This window comes from Phalacrocorax aristotelis, chromosome Z (genome assembly GCF_949628215.1).
Source record: "Phalacrocorax aristotelis chromosome Z, bGulAri2.1, whole genome shotgun sequence".
In the NCBI taxonomy this organism is placed as follows: Eukaryota; Metazoa; Chordata; class Aves; order Suliformes; family Phalacrocoracidae; genus Phalacrocorax; species Phalacrocorax aristotelis.
The window spans coordinates 68,092,915-68,117,565 of NC_134311.1; the positions used below are offsets into that span (position 1 = coordinate 68,092,915).

General features: G+C 36.8%; 1 protein-coding gene across 3 annotated transcripts in view; it reads right to left on the bottom strand.

The window, feature by feature from the left end:
* The window catches only part of WDR70 (WD repeat domain 70), a 160,106-nt gene that overhangs the window by 59,336 nt on the left and 76,119 nt on the right, over nt 1-24,651 (bottom strand). For all 3 annotated transcript variants that reach the window (XM_075079540.1, XM_075079539.1, XM_075079538.1), the window contains exon 10: nt 6,675-6,849. In XM_075079540.1, the coding sequence (XP_074935641.1) occupies nt 6,675-6,849 (175 nt within the window). The remainder of the gene's footprint in view (nt 1-6,674; nt 6,850-24,651) is intronic.

A 24,651-nucleotide genomic window follows, 5' to 3' on the forward strand; every position in this document is an offset into this window, starting at 1 on the left:
AGGTCTGGCACATATACTTACGGAATGAAAGGGTGGGATATTATGGATATGGAAAACTTAAGGTAAGTTTGAAAGGGGAATATAGTATATTTGGATATCTTTCATCTTGTATTTACACAAGAAATTTCCAGATGTAGCCAGATGCCCTCTTCAAAGCATGAAGCATGTTACATACCTGGGGGAACATGGAAGATTTGTCTGCCTTTTGGCTGTGGTAGTGATACTCAGCAAATTTAAGAATAGACACTGCAAATAATTTCTATTAAATATTGACATTTCACTGGAATAATTTTAATCCTCTGAAGGTATCAGTATAAACCCCAAATTCTATATAAGCAAAACCAAAACAAAATATCCAGACATGTCAATATTCCATGGCCAAAATAATTAATAAAATCTAGCTGGTGTGAAAAGAGCATAATCTTGGAATGCTGTGATAGCTCAGATACCAAAGACACACTATGATCTTTGCCTGGTAGAAACTATCTAAAAAGGCATACGCACACTAGTAGACAGACATAAAACATACTTTTTAAGAATTCAGTACTGAGACCTATGTCTTTTGCGTATGTCAGCATATGCAAAAAATCATCCTGTAACTGTGCAAAGATCCAACAATCTCAACTTCCCAAAGCATGGGTATAGATCCCCTCAAAGGACCTTCCAATTAATGAAGAAACTATTTATAGCAAGCCTCAGATAGTACTAGTAGTTTTCGTTACCCTGTCTTGGCAGCATCAGCTGTAAAATCCATCAAGAACAGCAAAATAACATGTACAAGAAAATTTCCAGGTAAGATCTGGGCTTGGATTCACATTCCAAAACAAAAGGGTCACACTATTTAGGCCAAAAAAGAAAAAAAAAAAAGTATCTTACATGATCTTTTTGCATGATCTAAATATGTGTCCTTAGTTGTACAGTATTTCTTCAAAATGGCTCCAACACTTGTAAAACTTTTCATCTCTGACAACTCTACCTTATAATGTTGTACTGCACACCACAAAATTAAAGCTTACAAAAACCCTTTCAAAGCAAACCATTTCTAAATACATTTCTGTATTTACCTTACATCTATAAATCATGGAATATTTGGAAGATACTTTTAATGTGAGTATTTGTAATTAAAATGTATAGCACTTAGATCTGCTTAATTTCAGTGCATAGTGTGATATCCCACTTTTTCCCCTTACATTTTGAGGATAGGGTGGCTTAAGGGAGTTTGGAAAACAGGTTTTTGGGATTACTGCTTGATCACACCACTTTTGGGCATATTCATGTGGGCTGTATATTAGTATAGTGTTGGGTTTCATTATTATTGTGCATTTTAAGTTCTGTAAAATCACTTTGAGCTTTAGCTAAGTAACTTAAAACTGATCAAAATACATAAAGTATTCTAGCAATTTAAAATCAAAGTAAGGTTTTAAAACCAGGAAAAAAGAAAACACTAGCAAAGCAGTAGTTCAGCAATACTGTAGTAGATGCTGACTTTCAAGCTGAAGAATTGAGTTAAACATACCACTAGGTCTTTTATGAAACAAGAAAGTAACAAAAAAAATAGAAGTTAATCACTAGCTACAAAAATCTCTCCCTGACCACCAAATCAATTTGTGTTTAATGAAAATTATGTTGAAAATCATAAAACATTGCATCTTTCCTTTTCAGCTTTACACTACATAAAAAGACAAACCTATTACAGATACATCTGTCAAAAATAATTCTTTACTACTTACAATGCAGCCATTAGATACCTAAAAGCTTATCAAAATTACTCAAGGTTTCTAAACAGAGCCAATTTAATATAGCTAGAAAAAAAAGACAAAAAAATATTTTGGGTGTACAAGCTGTTTTCTTTAAGGCATTTAAAAGACTGCTTACAAACTCTGCCTCCACGACATCCTTATCAATATTTCTGTATCACAGCTGCAATGATTTACCATAAAATAGGTGATGTGTGAAACTGAGAAACATGATTCAGGCTGCAATATGCAGAGAAGTTGTTTATGTAGTCCTGGGCCAAATGCGCCCAGGAAAAGCTGGAGGGAAAATTCATGTAACAGGTACCCTCATCAGGTGGTTTGAAAGACTAAGAGAGGCTAACTAAGAAGTTTAGCTTTCTCACCCTTATAAAACCTATTTGTAATCCATGAAATATATCTTGATCCTTTCTGGTTTAGAATGGAGAATGAGGGGAGTTTTTTTGTTCATTAAAGACATGTCTATTAATTTTAACTCACATTTATAACGTACCCACCAAGTGTACTAATAACCTTTACAAAAATTACTTCAGTCTTTCCATATCTCTACAAATGAGATACTCCCACTTCTACACATGAAAACTGGGCACAGAGGTTTACTGATTCCAAGACACTTCATTCTTGATACTAAAGACTGGCTCCGTGGATCAGCTTGTTCAGCAATATGTATTACTATTGGTCTTGTAAAAGGCTCTGAATATGCAAGCACAGGCAAGATGAGGAATTTGAACCTATCTGAACTGCAGATAAATCTAGTGGGTTTACTGCACTGTACTGTGAATGAATAATTTTCAAGGTCCTGTCTTACTTTGACCACTAACACTCTCCAACTCTCCGTATTTGCCAGACACTTCTCCATGTCTCAGAACATTTCAACTGAGACAGTTCTAATGTCTTATGTCATGACTATTTCACACTATTGTTTCCACTGTTCATTGAAAGTTTGAAGGAAGTTATTTTTTATGTCCTTTGAAGCTGTTACGTTAAGCCAACTTGACAGTGTTCATAATATTTCAAACAAGCTGACAGACCGTTCTGCTAATGTGCACTATAAATGCACATGTACAAGAACCTTAAAGGAAAACCATGCACTGACAAAATAACATACGTGAGAAAATAACACGCATTTATGACAAAATGAAAAAATCCTCTGAGGCAGGTGATTATAATGGATCATGACCATGCTGAGGAAGTTTGGAGAAAGGCAAGGCAGAGCTGGAATGCATTTGGCTAACTTCTGCATTCGCAAGTACCAATGTTAGTGTCATGAAGACAAAAAAAATCTTTCTCTCAAAAGTTCCAAAAGTGTTTTTACTCTCACTACATACAGCTGGGAGATTTGGAATTGCACCAAAAAGAAAGAGTGGAAGCAGAAAACTGAATGAAGTGTGCGTTACTAGTCAGAACCATAGAAGGGAATCGATCACACAGCAAAATCACTCCCTAGGCACAAGAATAGTATTTTTAAAAGCAGGTACTGAGGTGGCTCTAAGTGGCTTGGAAAAAACAACTAACTCGTGACCCTAACTTACAACAAACAGCTGCTTTGACTTCAGCAGGGATGATAAAACATGAGACAGAAAAGATCTTGCTTCTTTCTAAATAAAAGAAAATATTCAAAGAATTATTTATTCACACCATTCTAGACCAAGTTCTACACTACTGAGCCGCAAACACAAATGACACCACAGTGGTGATGAGGACACTACCACACAACAGATTAATTTCTGATTTGTTTGCCCTTTGCCTACACTTCAGTAGGATTCCTGTAGTCAGGTGTAAAGCTATCAAGTCATGTGTGGAGCAGAAGCTAATAAATCTAAAACCAGCAGTCAGACACTATGGCTACAGTGGCAGTGAAGATTTCTGGGGGATTTGTCAGGGATCTTCTGCCACTTTGTAAAGTGGCATGGTCTTTGTGAACCCCCAGAGGAAGACTGGCTTCCTACCAGCACTGCAGCAGTGTGCCTACCTTTAACAAGTGCCCCTTTTGCTCTAGGAAAGGGCATTATCAGACCCTCCTTCCTATCGGGGTATCCACTTCTGCCCTTGGTACTGCTGTTTTCATGACCCTCCTCCAGTGGGAAAGCAAGGGTTTTACATTTTCACTGAAGCAAAGAGAAACTTCCCTCTCTTTGAAGTGGGTTCTGTGTTTGACAGGAGTTTCTACTCCTGTCAGAACTAAAGGTGTCTAAAACCTTTCAAAGGCACCAGGATAACAGGCACTATGGATTGTATGTAATGTGGACCATAATATTTGGTAGGAACATCATCATGGATTTACTGTGTGCTGTTACTGCCATAGGCAGGAACAGTGGTATGGGCATTCAACAGCACAGTTGAAGTGTAATTTATATTTTTGCTTAAATCCAAAAATTAATTCAGATAGTCAAAACAGGCCTTTATCAGATCAGTTCTGGCATCACAATATGGTCAACTCAGTTACAGTTAACTTCAAACACCTTCTTGAATCTGTCCTCCTTCCTGCTGCATGTCCACCAACTCCATAGTCTAAAATAATGATGCCAGAATCATTCCTAACTGATCAAGTACAAGAAATTCTAGCAACTATTTTCTGCTTTCAAACACTGGTGATTTTTGTTACAGACTCAACAGAGCCTTCCCAAGTTAAACACAAATGCTGTCTTAATTTTGACTGGAAACAGAACAGTACTGTAGTACAGCAAAATCTGTGTATACAGCGCTATACTTGATTCAACAAAGTCAGATGATATTTGCTGGATGGGAATTAAAATATTTCTTCTTCAAAAATCAGAAGTTAGTATTTCTACTATATACATTTCTTCAAGCAGCTTAACCCTTGTGTCTTGATTCTCCGCAGCTTTACCTATTTTCCTGTCACCTACAGTTCATACTCCCAAAATTGCACCACTTTGTCATGACTTAACATTTTCTTGTTTGCCTTTACAAGCATCTCTGCATCCTGTCAAGCCAGTAAGTGCTTTCACCATTCCAGTGCAGGAGTCAATCCCATCCTCCTCTTTCTAAATCCTACTTTGAACACGTTATTTTAATATTTTTTTTCTAATCTCTCCCCCACACCCAAATGTAAGTTGAAGGCTTTTTCTTTTTTTAATTATTTCATCAGGATGCCTTTTGAAACACCTGACTTTAGCTATACACAGAGATTTCCAGAGGGTACCAGCAGTTTTAGGTAAGAATGACACCAAAAAAACAATTTACATTTCTCCATTACACAAAAATCTTGTACATTTCTTAATGACAACAAAAAAAGCAAAGACAAAAATTCTTTACGCTTTAAAAATACAAATCCAAGGACACTACCAACTTCATTTCAACTAGGAAATCACCTTAGCCTTGCATTGTTATACAGGGGTCACAAATTGGAAATTGCACAAGATACACAGGGTATATCTTTAAATTATTCATAATCACCTTAAACTGCACTCAATCAGCACTGCAATATGTCATCTTATGGACACACAAAAATTCAAACAGAAAAGCACATGAAAAAGCAGACTACCAAGAGTACTATTGTTAAAACTACACCAGAAAGCTTAATATTTCAATACTGTATATGTTAAAATAAACAACATACACAGGTGATGAAAGCCAGTCTCTGAAGAATTTATTGTTCTGTTAGAACAAGTTTACACTTAGGATGAATTCTCAAGCTTTGTGCCATTAGGAGGTTTTACTGGGTTTATAGTGGAAATAAAAACAGAAATAAAAATAGATTACAATCCCAAAATACGGGCTGTACTTTGAATATGATCAATGGGCTTTCTTTTCCTTTTACAGCTATATATTTCCTCTTGCCTCCAGCAATCAAATATTATTCAGTCTTCATGAAGTTGCTTAAATTGCCTGTTTTCCTTTTTAAAACCAAATATTTTGAAAGATGAAGTTGAACAGGCTAACGTAACTTGTATTAGTTCAGTATTACCTCCCCAAAGCCATCCTACTGGAACTGTACTGCTTTCAAAGATTTACGATGTCAGTTTGATTCAAAGGATCCTGGCCCCTCCCTCCCCCGCCCTTTCCACTGTAATCTTACTTTGGCTTCCACAAAAAATTGACCCTACTCTCATTTTCTCCTCCTAAGCATGCCGTAAGTACTTATCCAACTGAAGTGAAAGGGACTGGGCATCAATTCTTTGGATGAGATGACCATAAAGGAGATATGGATGATTATTAGGATGATTAATTTTAAAAGCAGTAAAGCTTTGCCTGGCGAATTTGACATTGACATTGCAAAATTAAACTCTTGGAACTAGATTGGTTTGTAAACTATACTACACAAAGCAACAGGGAGCGCTGATCGCTCTAAGCTTCAAATTACAAAGTAGTAGCAAGAATTGTATGTAGTTTTGTCAGATTCATAACTACTGGAAATTCAATATTTAGTTTAGTAAGAACCAAAGAAATTACAGAGTATATTTCATAACTGTAAAGAATTTGAAATCATTCCCATCCTCTCTTTCTGACCACACTGCATTTACATAAATTGTTCAAATTTGCCTCAGTATTAATTTCTACACATTGGACAACATAACATTTGATATTTAATGTGCAGCATTACCCTTATCCTCATCCACTTGGATGCTATTCTCCTCTGCCTGTTATCTGCATGAATAACTGATTTCAATATGAAATTTTATGAGTTACTGCTTAATGTAGTCAATATCTCTAATAAAACATGGAAGTTTGTATTTTTAATTAGGTGATCACCAACAAGACATTACAGCTTCTTCCACAAGTATCACATCTTAACTGAATAATTTAAAGAGGCAGAAGAAATATTAAATTTTGCCTATAAGTTATTGGGGGTGAGGGTGTAATATAAGCATATAAAAGTACCAAAGTTGATTTTATCAGCTTCAACATTCAGCACTTGATATATTAGAAACATATATTGTTATCAAATACTTGACTTACACTCATATTCCTATCCCAGATCTGGATGGAGCCATCTTGACAGCCAGCTGCAATAAGTTTACCATCTCTGCTGTACGTGCAAGTTGTAGGTATCACCCGTTTACCTTGAACTGATCGTGGTTTAAATACGCTTTTGTGCTTTTTTTCATTGTTAACATCCCAGGTCCTCACAGTTCTGGAACAAGGTTTAAATAAAAGTTGTTTTAGATAAAGTTAATACATATGAAATCATTCTCCTTATGATATAATCAAACACCTTTCTCAGCATAAATGGCATATAATATTGTTTAAATGAAGTTGTAATTGCAAAATAGAATTTAAGATATGGCAGTCATGAAACTAGTGTGACAACTTTCCAAGTAAGAAACATCACATTCACTAACATGTATGTGAAGGTTAAAAGAAAAAAGTTCTTCCCAAACTCTCGTGTAAATACATAAAATAAAAACTGGACAAATGACCTAGAGTTAACATGCAGATACTACACATAGTCTCCATTGTCACTGGAGGATGTCATCAGGAAGATGAAAGTAGTCAGTCCTTTACAAAAATGAAGAGGTCAGGAAACAGGCATGAATCTTATAAAAATTCATTAAGTAAACAGATTGTCTTAATTGTTCTGACATTACAACAACTGACAAACCTGTTTTTAACTGGCAGTATTGCATGCTGGCTGGTTATTCATCAGACTTTTCTTTATTTTAAAAAGGCATTTTAAACAATTAATTGCAATATTATTGTAGTTCTCTTCCAATAATCCTGAAGGTCTTAGAGTTCTTTTGTAAAAGTGTTCTTCATATACTTCACAAAGACTCATTTATATGACACTGGTTTTTCAAGTTGAGTTTTTCCCACATTGTTAGCAAAATAAATACATCCTTTTTCTTTTTAATGGAAAAAGAATATCTGACTTCAGTGTTCCTTAGATACACAAAAACATCCAAATAAGAGAAAACAAAAACACTGAGATACAGGTGGACTCTTTAAACCGTCTTAGATACAAATGTCTTCTGTCCATTTAATATGTTGAGTTCTTCCCAGATAAAAATTCAAAACTCTTCTGGAGTCTACTGCAGATTAGAGTTTCAGGATTTGGCAATGGAAGAAAGATCATTAATTAAGAAAGAAAAAAAACTCACTGAGTTCTCAAGACAACCTCATTTGTTTAGACTATACAAACATTGCCTATGATCCAACAGCATGTAATTCCCTGGTCTCTAGCAAAGCAAATACCACTTTAAAAAAGGGCTGCCATTTCTCTGGAAAAGACAAGACACTGTAGCATAATGTTAGGAACTTCCAGACAGGCTACAGAGCTGACATATATATAATTTTAGGATAAAACAGACAAGAAAATGAGCTGGATATAGCTCACAGAAGTTATATTTAACCACACATTTAATGACAGTAATGAGAAATCAGTAGCTGAAGTAGAACAAATCTCCAGTTGTCAATAATAAAGTTAAGATTAGTCTCATTTTTAAAAGTTTTCAAATTTTGTATCTGTAAGGTACCGTTTCATTGCTTTATTTGGAGCTCTACCATAAGACATTCAAGTGTTCTGATGGCTGGTTTGGGTTTGGGGGGCTTTTGTTTTGTTAGTTTTAATTTTTAAATGAAACATTAGATTATGATGCGTTTTCGATGGTCACTTAAATAAATCCATGCTGCTATATGGAACAGGTTGCCCAGCAAGTATATAGAGTCACCCTTCTTGAAGTTACTCAAAACCTGCTCGACCTGTCTCAATGTGCTAGGTGCCTAGGTGATCTCTCTCTGAACAGGATGGATGGATTAGAGGACCTTCAGAGGTCGCTTCCATCCTCAAGCATTCTGAGATTCCCCTTTTCCTCTCCAGGTGTTTCAATAACCATCTCAGTCTCCTACCTTTCAACAGGCACATTGACACTTTCTCCCATTCTGATATTTACTCAAACCCCTTTCCCTCATCATATTCAATCCTTCCAGAATCTCATCTGAATATCCTGTACCTCCAGCTTTTGTTCTTCCTCTTGTGATGACCACTGCCTGCTGGAAAGCTGCTTCCCCTCTTACAGTGCAAGTTTCCCAGGACTGCCTTGGTACATCCTTGGTATACTTCTCAGATGGTGTAACTAGTAACATGGTTAAGTGCAGGGAAGTATAAAGCCTGCCTCCCTCTACTTGGCTTTTTATCTAAGAAGCCTCACAAGCATCTCAGCTGCAATTCCAAAAACAACGTCTGAGAATCCTTCACCATCCTAATTCTTCATTTCTGATGGCACAGAAAGACTTTTTTAAAGCCTTCAGTCTCCTCTTTTGAGGGCTCAATATCCTATCAAAATCTCAATCGCTTCACGACACTATAGAGCATATTCAAACCTTCTTATTCATTTTACCTTTCAACTGTAAAGGAAGAAGTAACCCTCGTCTAGTTCTATCTCTTACAAGACTGATAAAAAAATATGTGAGCCCTAAATCAACTGTAATATCAGCAGGTCTGATGAAAAATCCAAGCTTCCTGGGTTGGTGCTTCTGCTGCAGATAGTTGGCCAAACTGCCTCACGTACAGGTTACATGCCCTGTTAAAAATTACCACATAGCCTATAGTACGTGTTTAATGTCCTCTCAGTGTTTTCCTAATGTCCCCAGACTGAATGTGTGTTTTCTGTTGCCTTGTTGCTACTGGATCTCACTATAAAACTTTTCTACTAAAATAAAAGAAATAAGAAATCATCTATATATCACTTACAAATTGATCAGTCATTCCCAGAGAGTCCTTTACTCTTGAGCTAAGACTGAGCTCTTTAATCTCTTCTTTCACATTAGATCTTTTAAGTATTTTTATTATTTATGGTAGCGTTTCCAATTTTTATTAAAAAATGGACATAGTATTGCAAACACATCTCATAATACCATGGACAAAAGAATTCAGCTTACCACATGAATCAATTGGCCCACTATTTCTGACTGAATCACCACCAATCAAAACATTAGAAGTCATCTGTAAACTATGTGTTTTATATTTTCCTTCAAACCAGTGATGGACTGGAAACATACGGGTTGGTGAAGGACCTCAGAGATACACTTTTACTATCCCGTTCTAAGGGCCTTCCTCATGCAGTATGAGTATGACATAGACTGATTTGTTCTGACATCCCCCTTTTACCCTCCACGCTCCATCAATAACTATCTAAGCATACTGTTTCTTCTTTCAGCAGGCATTTTGATGCTTTTCCTTCATCTACTGTTTACACCTGAAAGTTACGTGAAGCCTTTTTCCAGTCCCTTTACCTCATAACACCTAATACTTCTTAATATTTAACTCTCCCATTGTAGCCAGAAGGGAAGAGGATAAACAAGAAAGGAAGCACAAAACCTGAACAATTTACCTTCAAAGAATATACCTTTGCAAAAAAAAAGCTAACTAAGGCTGCTTCTATATTTTGTCTCCTCTTCTGCTACTGACCTTCAGCCACCATACCACATCACAGTCAGCTTAGAGAGCACCATATGGAAGTATGCCTTTGTTTCTTAGCAGAATATTTTATAATATTTATGATACTTCTTCCTCCTCAGATAATGGAAGAGTAACTAGGACTGCATTACAGAAGTCCCATTTTCACTCCCTAACCTACTCTGCGTCCAATCTAATGCTTCTGTTGAAATGAATAAAAAATTGTACCCCTTGATCAATCAGATCAGTTCCAGGAGAGTTACTTTTGTCAAAAAATCCTCATACTAAGAGTATCTCTGTCATGGTTCAGCCCCAGTCAACAACTCAGCACCACACAGCCACTTGCTTACTCCCCCCACGCCAGTGGGATGGAGGAGAGAATCGAAAGGGCAAAAGTAAGAAAACTCATGGGTTGAGAGAAGAACAGTTTAATAAGTAAAATAAAGCAGTAATAATAACAATAATAATAATAAAAAATGAGAAAAGGAAAAAGGCAGGGCGGGGAGGGGGGGAAGAGTGGGAAGAGGTATGAAACCTTGGGAGGAGGGAAAAAACCCAAATGATAAGTGCTGCAACCTGCAGCCACTCACTACCACCGACTGACACCGCTGGCCCCTGAGCCACAATCGTTGCTTCCCTCCCAGCCAACTCCCCCCAGTTAATATACTGGGAATGATGCCATGTGATGTCAAACTGCCCTTTGGCCAGTTTGGATCACCTGTCTTTGCTGTGCCCCCTCCCCTCCTGGCTTCTTATGTACCCAGCAGAGCATGAGATGCTGGAAAAGTCCTGACTAGTATAAGCACTAGCTAGCAACAACTAAAACATCTGTGTGTTATCAATATTATTCTCATACTAATTCCAAAACACAGCACTGTACCAGCTACAGTGAAGAAAATTAACTCTATCCCAGCTAAAACCATTACAATCTTCCTAGGCCTAAGTACGTGTGGGATGAAAGAATAACATTGTTTTACGCTCTGTGTTGCAGCATTTAGCAGATGTATAATACTAATATTTATCTGTTGATAGGTATAACCAAGATATTTTTGAACTCCAATGAAAATAAAAGGAAAACATTTCCTGAATGAGACTTTTTCCACCTGAAAAAAAAACTGTGTAATGAAAGTTTGTTCTTTAGTAAAAACAACATATAGGGATTTTTTTAAACTATCCCTCCAACATATAATGTCATTCTTTCATCACATCAAATTTGCGTATGTATTTCTAATTTCTCTTTCATAAATTTATTTTCAAAGAAAACTTCCGTGAAAAAGGTTCCACACACACAAATTTAAATTTAACTTTTTAAATGGTGGATTCCACATCTGCAAAACAGATTTTTGCAAAGTTCTTATATTTGCCAAGAGCAATTCAGAGCAACTTAGAAGAAGATGGAAATGTTGTTTTGGAATGGTAATATGGATATTTTCCTGGTCACTGAGAAATTAAACAACCCATAATAAAAAACTAATTTACTTACTAGGCCTCAGGGTTAGGGTTTTTTTTGTTTTTCCCCACAATCGTTTCTTCCCTTCCCCCCCCCCCTTTTCTAACATTCTTATAATGTTATTACTAAATCAAAATTTCTAGTAAAGTTAATTATTGGCAATGTTATTGTATTATACAAGTTATTAAAGGTATTTATGTCATTATGTCACTGCATTTCCCAGTCTGCAAGCACAGAAAATTTCTCTAAGCCCTAATTCAGCATGCTGCTGCCCATTCTAATACTATTCTAATACAATCTGCTGAAATTCAAGGAGTGAACCAATTCAAACATTAAAAGCCTGACTTGTCAAATTCCACTAAGTTTCTCTGCCTAACCCACCTCCTCTGCTCCTACTGGACTGCAAAACTCTCTTGCATAACATTGAATGTTATTGGCATTTAATATAGTATAAACATATTAAATCTAGTCTAATAATTAAGTCTATTCTTGTCACACTTAAAATACAAAGAAGCACAACAGAATACATTACTGTTAAAAGTACTGATCAGGCTAATGTTGTACATCTAGTAACTACATTATAATACTTATCTTTGTAATATATTATAATGCTTACCTTTGTAATATAAGGTTGCCTAAAAAGACTACCTTGGAAAGCTACAACATACTTTAAAATCATCATACAAATACTGCTGCAATGGAATTTGTCAACAGAGCACAGAATTCCAAGTCATCTTATCAATGATAGAAAACAAATTTTTAAACATATTGCATTAAGCCTTTTTATAAAAAAGTAACTGATCTTAAAGCAAGTTTCCATATTTTTTATGACATCAACCAACCTTAACTAGAGAGGAATGAAATTAATATACTTATATATTAGGGTGAAAAATTACCTGAAGCAGAATACATAAAGAGAATAGATAGATAAAAAATAGCTGGAAAGTTCTCTTAAGATGCACTTCATGCATATGGTGGTACAATACTATGTCAGCAAGAAAACTTTCATTATTGTATTCTCTTTGCCCTCTTTCAGCAGAAGTAAGTTATAGTTTTCTTCTGTTGAGCACATGGGACCCAATGAAGGTTGAATCACCTGCCAGATACTGAAAAAATTTGCACACACAGATGAAAAAATCCAGAGGAACTTTCCATGCTTGTTTGGCATAACAACTTCTAAATAAGCTACCTACTCCCAGCATCTGAACAGAGTTAAAATAATTTAAACCAGAATACAAGAAAAGTCACATCCAACACGAATAAAATCGTAACTATGGAAGGAACTGCCAAAACAATTGACACAATAATTTGTAAGAATTCTTCAGCTTCTCTGTTACGTAAATAATCCCTAAATGTAAAGCACAAACAGAACTTTTAACACATAGAACATTTTACCAGAGTAAGAAACAAACAAAAACACTGAAATTCATTATTATGTGATATGCAGCAAATAGGATGAAGCAACTATGAAACTGTATTTTTTTAATATTTCCAAATAAAATTGGTAAACCTTTTTTGATAGAAGAAATACCACCATTTGGGTAATTACAGCTGAATTATAATTATTGGGGGGGGGGGGAATAGATTAAAATCTAGTAACAATAAATGGGAAGTACTCCCATTGTCCAGCCTGAATGAATTAAAAAGCAACAAACTCAAAATTGAAATGACACACAAGCATGTTTAAGAGAACATAGAGAGTAGACATTCTGAATTACTGAGCAAAAATCCTGCTACTGGCCAATATATGCAAGATTTGGGAAAACTGAATTAGAAAAGGAGACAGAGAAAAACTGATTATGAATATTAACTGAACTAAGGAACCAGAACTCCTAATGGAGGTTAGGGAGGAGAGTAGAGACAGAAAGAGGCAGACTGGATAAGGAGAATAAAAGTGAGGACAGAATACAACAGTTATGCCAGATAATGTCACGCCAGATTTGGCATGACTGATTTCAAGTCAACTGTGCAGCATGTTCACGAAAGGAAAACAGCAGCAGCAGAAAACGCTAGCAAGTTTTGACATACAATCACTTCTGGCTGACAAACTGGCCAACAGATGCATTCAGATACAGTTACCCATCAATATGTCTATAGAACCCCTTTCAGGTTATAATGAACACACAGCTGTAAAGACTCAGTAGAATACTTGACAACAGAACATCTTATTTTATGCATAAGAAGTCTGTTTTTATTAAAATGCAAAGCTCACAAGCTTTCCAGATGGAGTAATTTTTGCTTTCCCAGATTAAACCAGTGGTCAGGCTAACAATACAAAACAGCATTTTTCAAAACGGTAAAAATTTAAGAGTAGCAATAAGCTTACTAGAAATAAGCTAGTAATTCACACACTACAAATCTTACCAATTTAGTATTGACACATATCATCCACACAGAACTCAGATTTAGAAATTATTTGCTTAAGTCATTCAGCCATCCAGCTCTTTCCTTCCCCAACGCTATCAATAAGAGAAACAACTATCTTCAGTCCATACAATTGATTAGGCCCTTGACCATGCAGTGATGAACAAGGGGACGTCATCTATGCATCTCTTCCTTGCTTCAGTTTTCGCATTACAATAAGAGCACCCATGGAGAATATAAGCAGAGATGGAGACAAAACTAATGCACAAAGGAAGCCAATGTGAAAAATCTATGTTTTCTCAGTAATTTTTTGAATCGGCAGATCCTATATGTAGAGTTGTATTGTATTTGCATATAAATTACATGTCAATTTCAGCTATTTCCTTCTAAGGGCCTATCCAAAGCGATGGGAAAACCCATTCCATTGAATTTCACACAAAAATTTTTAAAGTACATTGTTACTTCAGAACCTGAAAATTCCCGCAAAGTATTTGCAGATCAGCTCATCAAAATGACCAACTCCAAAAATTCGATCCATCCATTAATTCCCACTGAACTATACTGTGCAATGCAAAATTCAGATAAATACTTTGCTACCTCTAGTCTTTATCTTCAAAGATCATGAATGTTTTAATTCAAACCAGTAAGCTTCACCTGGGACCTAAAAATTTTACAAGACACTTTTCTTTCTAAAAAGATTTTTATCTACACCTTCTTCACAGATTTTCAAAAGAACCTCAAACTTTAAACTACACTTGCTCTTAACATACCTAAATACAAATAAATTTGCTTTCTTATATCTGATTTCTTTTTGCTAAACATATAGATCTTGAAATAGTTATTTGTAATGTAAATCTGCTTGGAATGTAATCACTACCCTGGAAGACAGTGTAGCATATTAAAACATAAATCATATACAGAAAGGTTGAGGATCAAGAGGAAAGCAAATGAGAGAAAATTCTGATTAAAATCAAAAGAATAGTATCATTATAAGTCTTTTCCATTAAGTTATTGGGAAGATAAGCTAGTTCCAATGTAGTTACTAATGCTCAGCAGAATTTTCCTCATATCAAAGCAAACGGAACATAAGTAAAACAAAAGGCTTGGTGGGAGAAACTTTCCAAATTCAGAAGAAAAGATGTGAAGAGAAATATTATGGGAATAAACACACAAGTAGGGGAAAAAACCTAAGAAGGAATATGGAAGTGAAAAACAGATCAATTGTGTAAAAACAAAACAGGTTAACTAAGCTAACTGCTGGACAGAAAGCAGTAGTAGAGGATATGCAGGCATGCAATTGTAACACCAGTAAGAGTCTGTACTTCTAAGGAATGAGGATTAAGATTCCACATACATGTTATATTCAATGCTGCTTAGAATACAGAAAAATAGAAGACATCTAAAAACAGTGATCACATGCTGAAGACAGGATACTCTTGAGGCAGGGGCCACAAAGCCCCCCACCAAATCAAACAGCTTCAAGAATCAATACACAAGAACACAAGAATACATTACATAAAAGAAAAATTATGTTAAGTAAAGCTATAGGTATTATTGGGAGGACAATATCCTGCACTGACCACTATCTTAAATACATTCAAATCTGTAGAAGATAAATTGGAAGGCAAATCACTGAGGCTTTAAAAAAAAAACAAACCCAACCAAAACAAAACAAACACAAACATGCTCCAGAACACTATTTAGATTCCCAAAAGAGTGATACAGAAAAATGCCTCTTCAGACTATGAAAATGGTCTTCAAATTAAAGGCATACACTGTACTGAAAACAGTGGTTGCAGGGCTCATAGGTTAACAAAAAAATAATTCATTTAGGCATTCCAAACTGCGTGGTTGTGATGGTTTCTTCCCTGAAGAATTTCTTCTCAAGTTTAACTCAAGGTAATTACAATAGATTCAGTCTATTTGACAAAACCCCTTCCACAGGCTAATGTACAGGCAAAAACTGAACACGTCATTGTACCTGAATTCCTACAAGCCTTTCTTAGTATTTCCTTAAATATTTAAGTATTACCTCTTGTATTTCCCCAAAACACTGTGTATATTTGATTGCATTAGTGATAAGTATTTGGGCAACTAGACTGCATTAAGAGCGAAAAAGCTTGTTAGTTTGTTCCTGGCACTGACAACTAATTTGCTTTGTTTCTTGTTGGTGAAGACTTCACATACGGATCTGACTGAAGAAAGAGGTGTTTTTCCTTTGCATCAGCCATTAGGTTGGCAATCACGGGTGTCAGCATCAAAGCATATTACTTCTTCAGTTCAAATCAGCAAAGTGTCTAAGCAAGCCTTCAGAAAACCATCCATAGCGTAGGTTAGAGAATCATCCCCCTAAGACCTTTTCATCCTATGAGTAACAGTCATTTTAATGAAGTATATTGAGCTCTGTAAAGAGTCAATATGCTTTTGAATAATAGTAATTCAAAGTCTATGTTAATGCTGTGCTATTTAAAAAAACTGAGCACTGGGATTTTCCTGAGACTATGTAGCACTTTTTACACATAAGTCATCCTTCATTTACTATTCCAGCAACATCTAACTTCAATATTATAATTCTATATAGAACATTAGATGAATTAGAGCTATTACGTGACTGACACTTCTGAAAGCTGTGGGAGTAAAAGGCGATACAATTTTGTGTCATTTTCCAAATGGGGCAAGAAGGCAAAGAACTGAGATCTCCTCTCCCACTTCATAAACATAAAACTGGGACATAATCAATCTGATATAAGATCAAAGGGGAAGACTTCTGGTAAAGAAGATCTCAACAGTTCAAGTTACTGTCACCTGCATGAACTGAAATGACACAAGAGCAGTCGTGCATGACACTGCAAAAGCAGGAAGAGTAAATCACCAGGAAAACAGGATGGTTTCTAAAAAGCTGATTAGTCATGGTTATAAAATAGTTAAGGTCCATTTCGATCTCAAGTTCTTCTGCACTCCAATAAATAACTTAGACTGGAACTAACACTCAGCAGAACTCTCCATTAAGCCAAAAATAAACTGAAGATAAATTAAAGCAGTCAAGTAATTAAAAGCTCTCTGAAGCAACACCTCAGCTGATTCTATATGCATGACAACTAAATTTTAACTGTTTTTGCTTCTGTCTTAGATCGCACTCATAGCAACTTTTTGGCAGTTCTATTAGCAATGAACCACCATTTAACAGAGGCAAGTAACATAAGAGTGCAAACTGTAACACTTAAACAGATTTTGATTTTTAAAGCTACAGAATCTATTCTAAACAATGCAAAGCTTGACTTAGCTGTGCAGAGTAACTATACACTTTGGGGTACAGAAAATTTTACAAGTCAGTTTTACTTTGTATTGATGCATGAAGTAACAAATTTTGCATGTTGTAGTACAACCTCCATAAAAAGTTAAGAAAGGCTTAAAAAGACCAGGCCACACTGCAGCACATAAAGTGTAAGTAAATACAAATTTATGTAATTAACATATTTTCTGGAATACACACCACAGTGTAAGATACTTCCCTCCTCATCCCAAAAATTCAGAAAGGAATATGGTACCTTTTTTAGAGAAGAAATATGGTTCTTAGCGTCAGTCTCTGAAGAGTTATGATACAGTCCTGTATCTATCTGGGTAACCATGCACTGCATAATTTTTTCATATACTTGTCACCATGGTCTGCTCACATCATATTATTGCTGCTACTGAAAAAGCCCCTATACTCCTTTCTGACTATTGTGGAAGGCTAAAAATTTAAAGCGAAAAGTTAGTGGACAACTTAGTATTAAATTTTATTATTTCTGAAGATGAAAACTAAGGGACTTATGCTCCCTTATCAGTTATGCACATGGGAGGAAATGTTATTGTTTTGCTGGAGCTGAAAGTGCATAGATTTAAAAACAGTAAAGGCAGGACATAAACAACTAAGAAAATATTTTTAACAATCTGTTTTTCCTTTTAAATACAAAGACCAGAAAGGTGAGTTGCTTCATAGCCCAGTGCAATTGAAAAAATAAAATCAAGTATCTCTACAGTATGAACACATTACTTTGTAGTGTTCTAGTCTTCTGTTTGCCTTAAGCCCTGAAATTTCAGCCTGTTAAGGAATTCATTTAGTTCACTGCACAGTGGGCTGCTACCTGAGCAACCTGATCGATTGGCTGTACACTAAGCAGAGAATCAAAACGGATGACCTCCAGATGTCCTCTTCAACTTAAATTATTCTGTGACCCCAGACAACTTGACTTTACAATGCAGTTAGACTATATGAATATCCTTGGCAGGGACCCACGCTTCTCATACCTAAAACTCTATCAACTAACATAAATCTATTTAAAAGCTAGTAAAACTAGAACTAAGTCCAAAATCACAACAGAAGACATACAAATAGCATAAAAATCACTGACTAAGAGCTACTGGGAGATGGATACTTGGAAAAGTACAGAAGCTTCAGCTGGTGACCCACATCCATTGCTCCTACCTGTTCAAAACAACTTATCTGTTTTCTCCACTCCCTTCTGCACCCATGTGTAGTTAACAAGCACCTATCCCCACACCTGTTTGTATACCCCACATCATAGAGGTTCAACTCAGTGCTGAAAGCCATCCTGCACAGGTCAGCCAAGTAGTAGGAAAATTCTCAACTCTTCTTCCCCACCCCCACCTCCACCCCAGTAAGAACTCATGGATGCCTCCTCAATAATTCAGCTATCTTTAATTAAATGAGCGTAAACACCTCGCTCTACCCTTCCTTTCTACCTGGGGCACCAGCAGGGTTTATAGTTCTTTTCTTCCTAGAATCACAGATATCTCAAGTTGTAAAGGACCCATCAGGATCACCAAGTCCAAATCCCAGCTCCTCACGGGGCCGCATATTTATGGCATAAACTGTATGACTAAGATTTTATGACTAAGATTATTGTCCAGACACTCCTTGAACTCTGACAGCTTGGTGCCCTGGCCACCTCCCTGGGGACCCTGCTCCAGGGACTGACCACCCTCTCAGTGAAGAACCTTTCCCTAATGTCCAACCTGAACTTCCCCTGATGCAGCTTCACTCCACCTCCTTCACGTCCTGTCGCTGGTCCCCAGAGAGAGGAGACCAGCACCTGCCCCTCCGAGGAAGGTGCAGGCTGTGATGAGGGCACCCCTCGCCTTCTCTCCTCCAAGCTGAACAAGCCAAGTGACCTCAGCCGCTCTGCCTCAGTCTTGCCCTCGCGGCCTTTCGCCACCTTGGTCACCCTCCTCTGGGCACACTCAAATGGTTTGATGCCCTCCTGACACTGAGGCGCCCAGAACTGCACACAGTGCTCGAGGTGGGGCCACACCAGTGCTGTGTAGAGTGGGACAGTCACCCCCTCGCCTGGCTAGCTGTGCCGTGCTCGATGCACCCCAGGGCATGGCTGGACCTTTCGGCTGCCAGGGGACAGCCCTTGTACCCAACTTGCCACCAGCCCAAAGCCCCAGATCTCTTTCTGCAGGGTGGCTCTCCAGCCTCTCATCCCCCAGTGTGTACGTATAACTAGGACTAGCCCATTTCAGATGGAGAATCCGGCACTTGCTCTTATTAAATTTTATTCAGTTGGTGATTGCCCAGCTCTCTAGTCTATTCAGATCTCTCTCTATGGGCTCTCCACCCTTGAGGGAGCACCCAGGTCCTCCTAGTTTAGTATCATCATAAAACTTAATGTATATTTGATTCCTGCATCCAGATCATTTATAAAATCATTAAAGAGCACTGGCCTTAAAACTGAGCCCTGGGGAACCCTGCTGGTGTCTAGCCACCAGCATGATGTAACCATTCCTATAACTCTTTGAGCCCAACCCATCAGCCAATTGCTCACCCGATGTATTATACACTTGTCTAGCTGTGTGCTGGACCTTTTGTCCAGAAGGATACTGTGACAGAAAGTATGAAAAACTTTGCTAAAATCCAAAAAACCACATATCTACTGGCTTCCCTTGGTCAACTGGATGGGGGATCTTGTCAAAAAAGGAAATTAAGTTTGTTAAGCAGGACTTTCCCCTCAAGAACCTGTGATGGCTGTGACCAAGGACCGCATTGTCTCTCAAGTGTTTTTCAGTAACTCCCAGAACAACCTTCTCCATAATTTTACCAGGTGTGACTGACAGGCCTGTAACTATCAGGGTCGTCCTTTTTGCCCTTCTTGAAAATTGGGACATTTGCCAGCTTCCACTTAACTGGAAGGTATCAGTGAAAAGCAAGTTCAGGATGCTTTTTATGTTTACTTCCTTCCTACTATGGCAAAATGCAGCTAACGAAGTTCTTAAAAAAGAAACCATTTCTGAAATACAATTTTTAACTTTTGTACACTTTTATGTTTAAAATACAAATGTGTTTTCTCTTGAAGGAAGAGAGCCACTAATAATAGATGCAAACAGTGCAGACTGGTCATCGCAGGCTGAATTTGGCCCTTTACACAACTTCATCACTCCTGGGACCCTTAATTTTGTGGAAAGATAACACAGCTTTTGGAAGTGCATGAAATGTCAAAACCTCCTCTTGCACATACCTATAACCAGTTGTTCAGACCCACAAGCTACTGCTGATTTTATGCATCCCAGGATTGACATTCCCAAGCTGCCACTCAGTTACTACCACTGAAAAAGTTGAACCATCTTGTTTGAAAGTGTGTACAGTAGCTGCAGAGAAGTTTTTTTTCAGAGGGTAAGCTTATCAGCAACTTCCAGCCTTTGGTAAAATCATGTTAAGTTGTAAACTAAGTTTACAAAACCAGTTCCATTTCAAAATGGAGAAAAAAAAAAAGTGTATTTTCATGTCACATCTGTGGTTTGCAGGTGAACAACATGAACAACTTCACGTGCTTACTAAAGTCACTGCATATATACATGCACTGGATGTATGTGCATGTATGTGTTATTTTAAACTACTGTGAAGAAGTACAAATTCTTTAGGGTGGATCCCCTAGCTTTTCCTGTGTGAGTATCTCTGTCTTACATTGACAAACAGAATGAAACCCCCTTATTTCATATATGATAAACTTGGGAGCTGTGGATAATGTGAAATTCTAAACTTATCATTTCAGAAAAATAAACTGATCTAGTCTTGCAATCAATATATGAGATATGGGGCAGAATCTAGAAATGAAATTGAAAGATCAAAGCACAACACAACTGAAAAACTAGTCTTCAAAAGTTTGTGTTTACATGAGCTACAATATAAAAACCACTTGATTAATCAATTTTAATTCAACCATGCTATGTAGAAAGTAGAGTTCTGTTCCCGTCTATGTGCGTAAATGCATCTGGATTTTAAAATTAAAGCCATTCCATAGTGTCTAGGAACAAAGCATAAGCCCTATTCACTTCTTCTGAGCCATGGACAATATAATAGCAAGACTTGCTTAAATAAATGAGGAAAAAGAATTGGCACAATTTAGCGTGCTTTGGTCCTCTGTTTTCTCTGCATAGCAGCAAGTTTGATTATTTTAATTTTTAGTTCTTAAAATCTACTTGAAACTGTACGAACCCTCTAAAAATTAAGGTTTATAATAAAAATATAAGTTGAAAAAGCTCTCAAATGGAAGCTCTTACAACTGACTGCATTTTTTTATCACAGCAGCTAACATTTTAATCAAGAAAAGCTTCAGAAAAATATTACTGTAAACGTACATAGTTTATAAAGACGAAAATAGCTTTACTAGCCCTTTTGTAAACATACAGCTTTCAGCAAGGGCCAGCACAGTCATTATTCAAACTCCTCTTAACCAGGCCCGCTCATTTGCTCTGCTCTTAATCAGCTCTGCACTGCATATGTACCTATAAATAGATAAGTTAGCCTAGGAAAATCCATCTTCACATATCTGGAGTGGACTTCACACCTTTACACATGTCAAGACAAAAGGCAAACTACTACGCCAGTGCAGTGCAAACTACTACACACACATGAGATCGCAGCAACTTCTTGATGAAGGCATTCTTGTATTACTAACAGGTCTCCAGAGGTGATTCTTCCAAAGACTTATAATTTTGACCGATCGGGACGTTTTCACAAGAGCAACCTACACAACCACAATGTTCTCTCTTACTGCAAAACACCATGCTCCTATGCCAAAGGATGAGAACTAACACTGTTCCAGAGACAGAAGAAAGAAAAAAGTCACCAGAACTTAACAGAATTGACACACGCAATTCCTAAGCCTCACTATTGGAAACCAGTGAATTGTCACGGCTGAAATAACAAATAAAACAACAACTACATGAGGAATCTTCCTGCATAATTTGATTTTGATAAATGCTGGTTCTGCTTTATTTTTACCTAATGCAACCCTTGAGAACAAGTTTTTAGATAATTTGCATGGTATTTCAATATAAATATTCAAGCAATAACTCTATAGCACAGAGAGTATATAAAACACTGGTTAAACCAGGTTTGGGTGAAAGCAAAAAAAATTATATTTTACACAGATAAAAACTGAGAGAGAGACCAACCTAAAATCTCTGTAACTGGCAGAGGAATTTTAAAAAAAAAATTTAAAAAAAATTATCTTGGGACCAGGTACCAGACTAGCAGTTCCTTACTTTCTGTGTTTATTTGCATGCATGAGCACAAACATCTGGTTTCGTTGAAGCCATAAAGTTTTGTTACTAAATGTACCCCTATCTTTCCTCCTGCTTTGAATTTTATGAATGCAGCATTAGTCACATACATTTGATATTTAATTCTAAACAATATTATCTGCAACAGTTTGAGAGTGCCTTATTTAAGTTAACTTCTGATTCACAAATAGTCATTACAAGAAATAAAGCTTGTAGGGCTCACTGTCTTAAAGTCTTCCTACTTTCTGGCACTGAATATGCATGGCAAGCTTTTAAGTTACATTTCATGTAATTACATGCATTTCCAAAAAAACAGTGGGCAGACCTACCACATCTGCACAGCTTTTGGAAGCCTTGTAATATTTTGTCCTTTCCCAAGACCTTACACTCTTGAAATTGGTAGACTGCGTGAGTACTTCAGCTTTCACTTAAAAGAACCACAAAGAGCTTGAAATCTTAATATTAAGGAAGTTCAGACTAAAATCTCAGAAGCAAGGAAACAAATAAGCAACCTGTTAAATATTTAATTTATCTGTATTTTGAATAAGTTGATGTTATTATGTATCTACTTGAAAATCTACCTGGGAGCGTCGAAGGTGTTATCATCTGGCTGTTTCTTCATTTGAATGTAATCTAATGAGGAGGGTCTTTAAATCAAGCCACTAACTTTCTACCAAAGCAGCTGAGTACTGTTCACATCTCTCATCCCACCAATTCTGTTATAAGGGTGCAAACCTTCAGCAAAGGACAAAAAAAGAAAAACAATTTGGAAGTTTGCATGAGGAACGGCTACTTTACAGCCAAATGGACTGTTGCCCAAAATATCAGAACCTGTGAAACTAAATGTTGTATGGTATTATATTTCATTTACAGTGCTCAGGAGACTATTAATGTCATCTAGATCTTCCTGAACATGGGTACTGGTGTTGTAATTAACTAACGGGTTAAACTTGCAGCTTGAGCCATGAATAACCTAAACCCACATCCTGAGAAATACAAACGTCTCGATGCGACAACTTTTGAAAGGAATTCAAGGTTCAGGAGCTGAGAAACTTCAGGGACTGACAACAGCAAGAAACATTCTCCTGCAAGGAAGATAGAGGGATGCCACAACGAAACAATAAAAACAGTGAGTCACAGTAACTGGGGGGGTAAGTAGTTCCGGCAGGGGTAGATTGTGACCACTGACTCAACTGAGGGACGAAAGGACTACCCCCACACACTCCACTTAAGCATGCGCAGTGAATTACAATCACACTGTAGCTTTAAACTTAAGCAAAGAAGATACAGACTAGTGGAAGAAGGGGATGCCCAGGCAGGCCAATGATTATGTATTAGATAGGTGTAGTGTGCTGTCACGTATCAATGTCAAAAATGAACTCCAGTAGGCGTGTGCGCTAGAAGGAATGCCTGTGCACCCAGCCCTGAATAAAGTAATGCCTGGTCTTTAACATGCCCAGTGTTAAGGCGTTTTATTCCTGGCTCTTGGTGACACTGGGTTTAAAAATTACCCATTCTAGAGTCACTGAGAGAGTTGTTACTCAATGGTTAAATTTCATGTAAATAAATGTGAGCTATGTAAAATATACTAGATACCCTTTGTCTACTTGGAAAAGTTTTTAGAGCAAACAAGCCCTGGCCATGGACTTTATGAGTCCACTCTGGTCCTCTGAGGTAGTCTCTCTGCATGAAATAATTGGAAACATATATTCCACACTGTATTTCAATGGCAATCTTGATATAATTGTCTAAAAAAGACAACTACAAAAATGAATTTTTATATTAGCACTATACTTACTCAGTGTCCTTAACAATGAAAAAAAAAACTTCCAAAGGAAAAACAGTTCACGCTGCAGACAGACACAAGCTTTGATGAAACTTCAACTTACAGACAAGTAATTAAATCTCTTTTCAGAATTACTGTAATTTGGATGAAAAAATAATGTGGTTTTTAAAAAAAAACCACTCCCTGAAAAAGTTCTAAAGGCAAATTTTAACTTAAGCCAACTCTGTTTAAAGTTAAATTATTTTCTAGGATTTACAATAAACATGCTAATAGAATAATTGATTTTTAAAGCTTAAGTGTGTAGCACCAAAAAAGCGAAGCCTCCTTTTTTCTTCTCTGAAGCTCTTCAGTACCTGTTATTCTACTATCCATT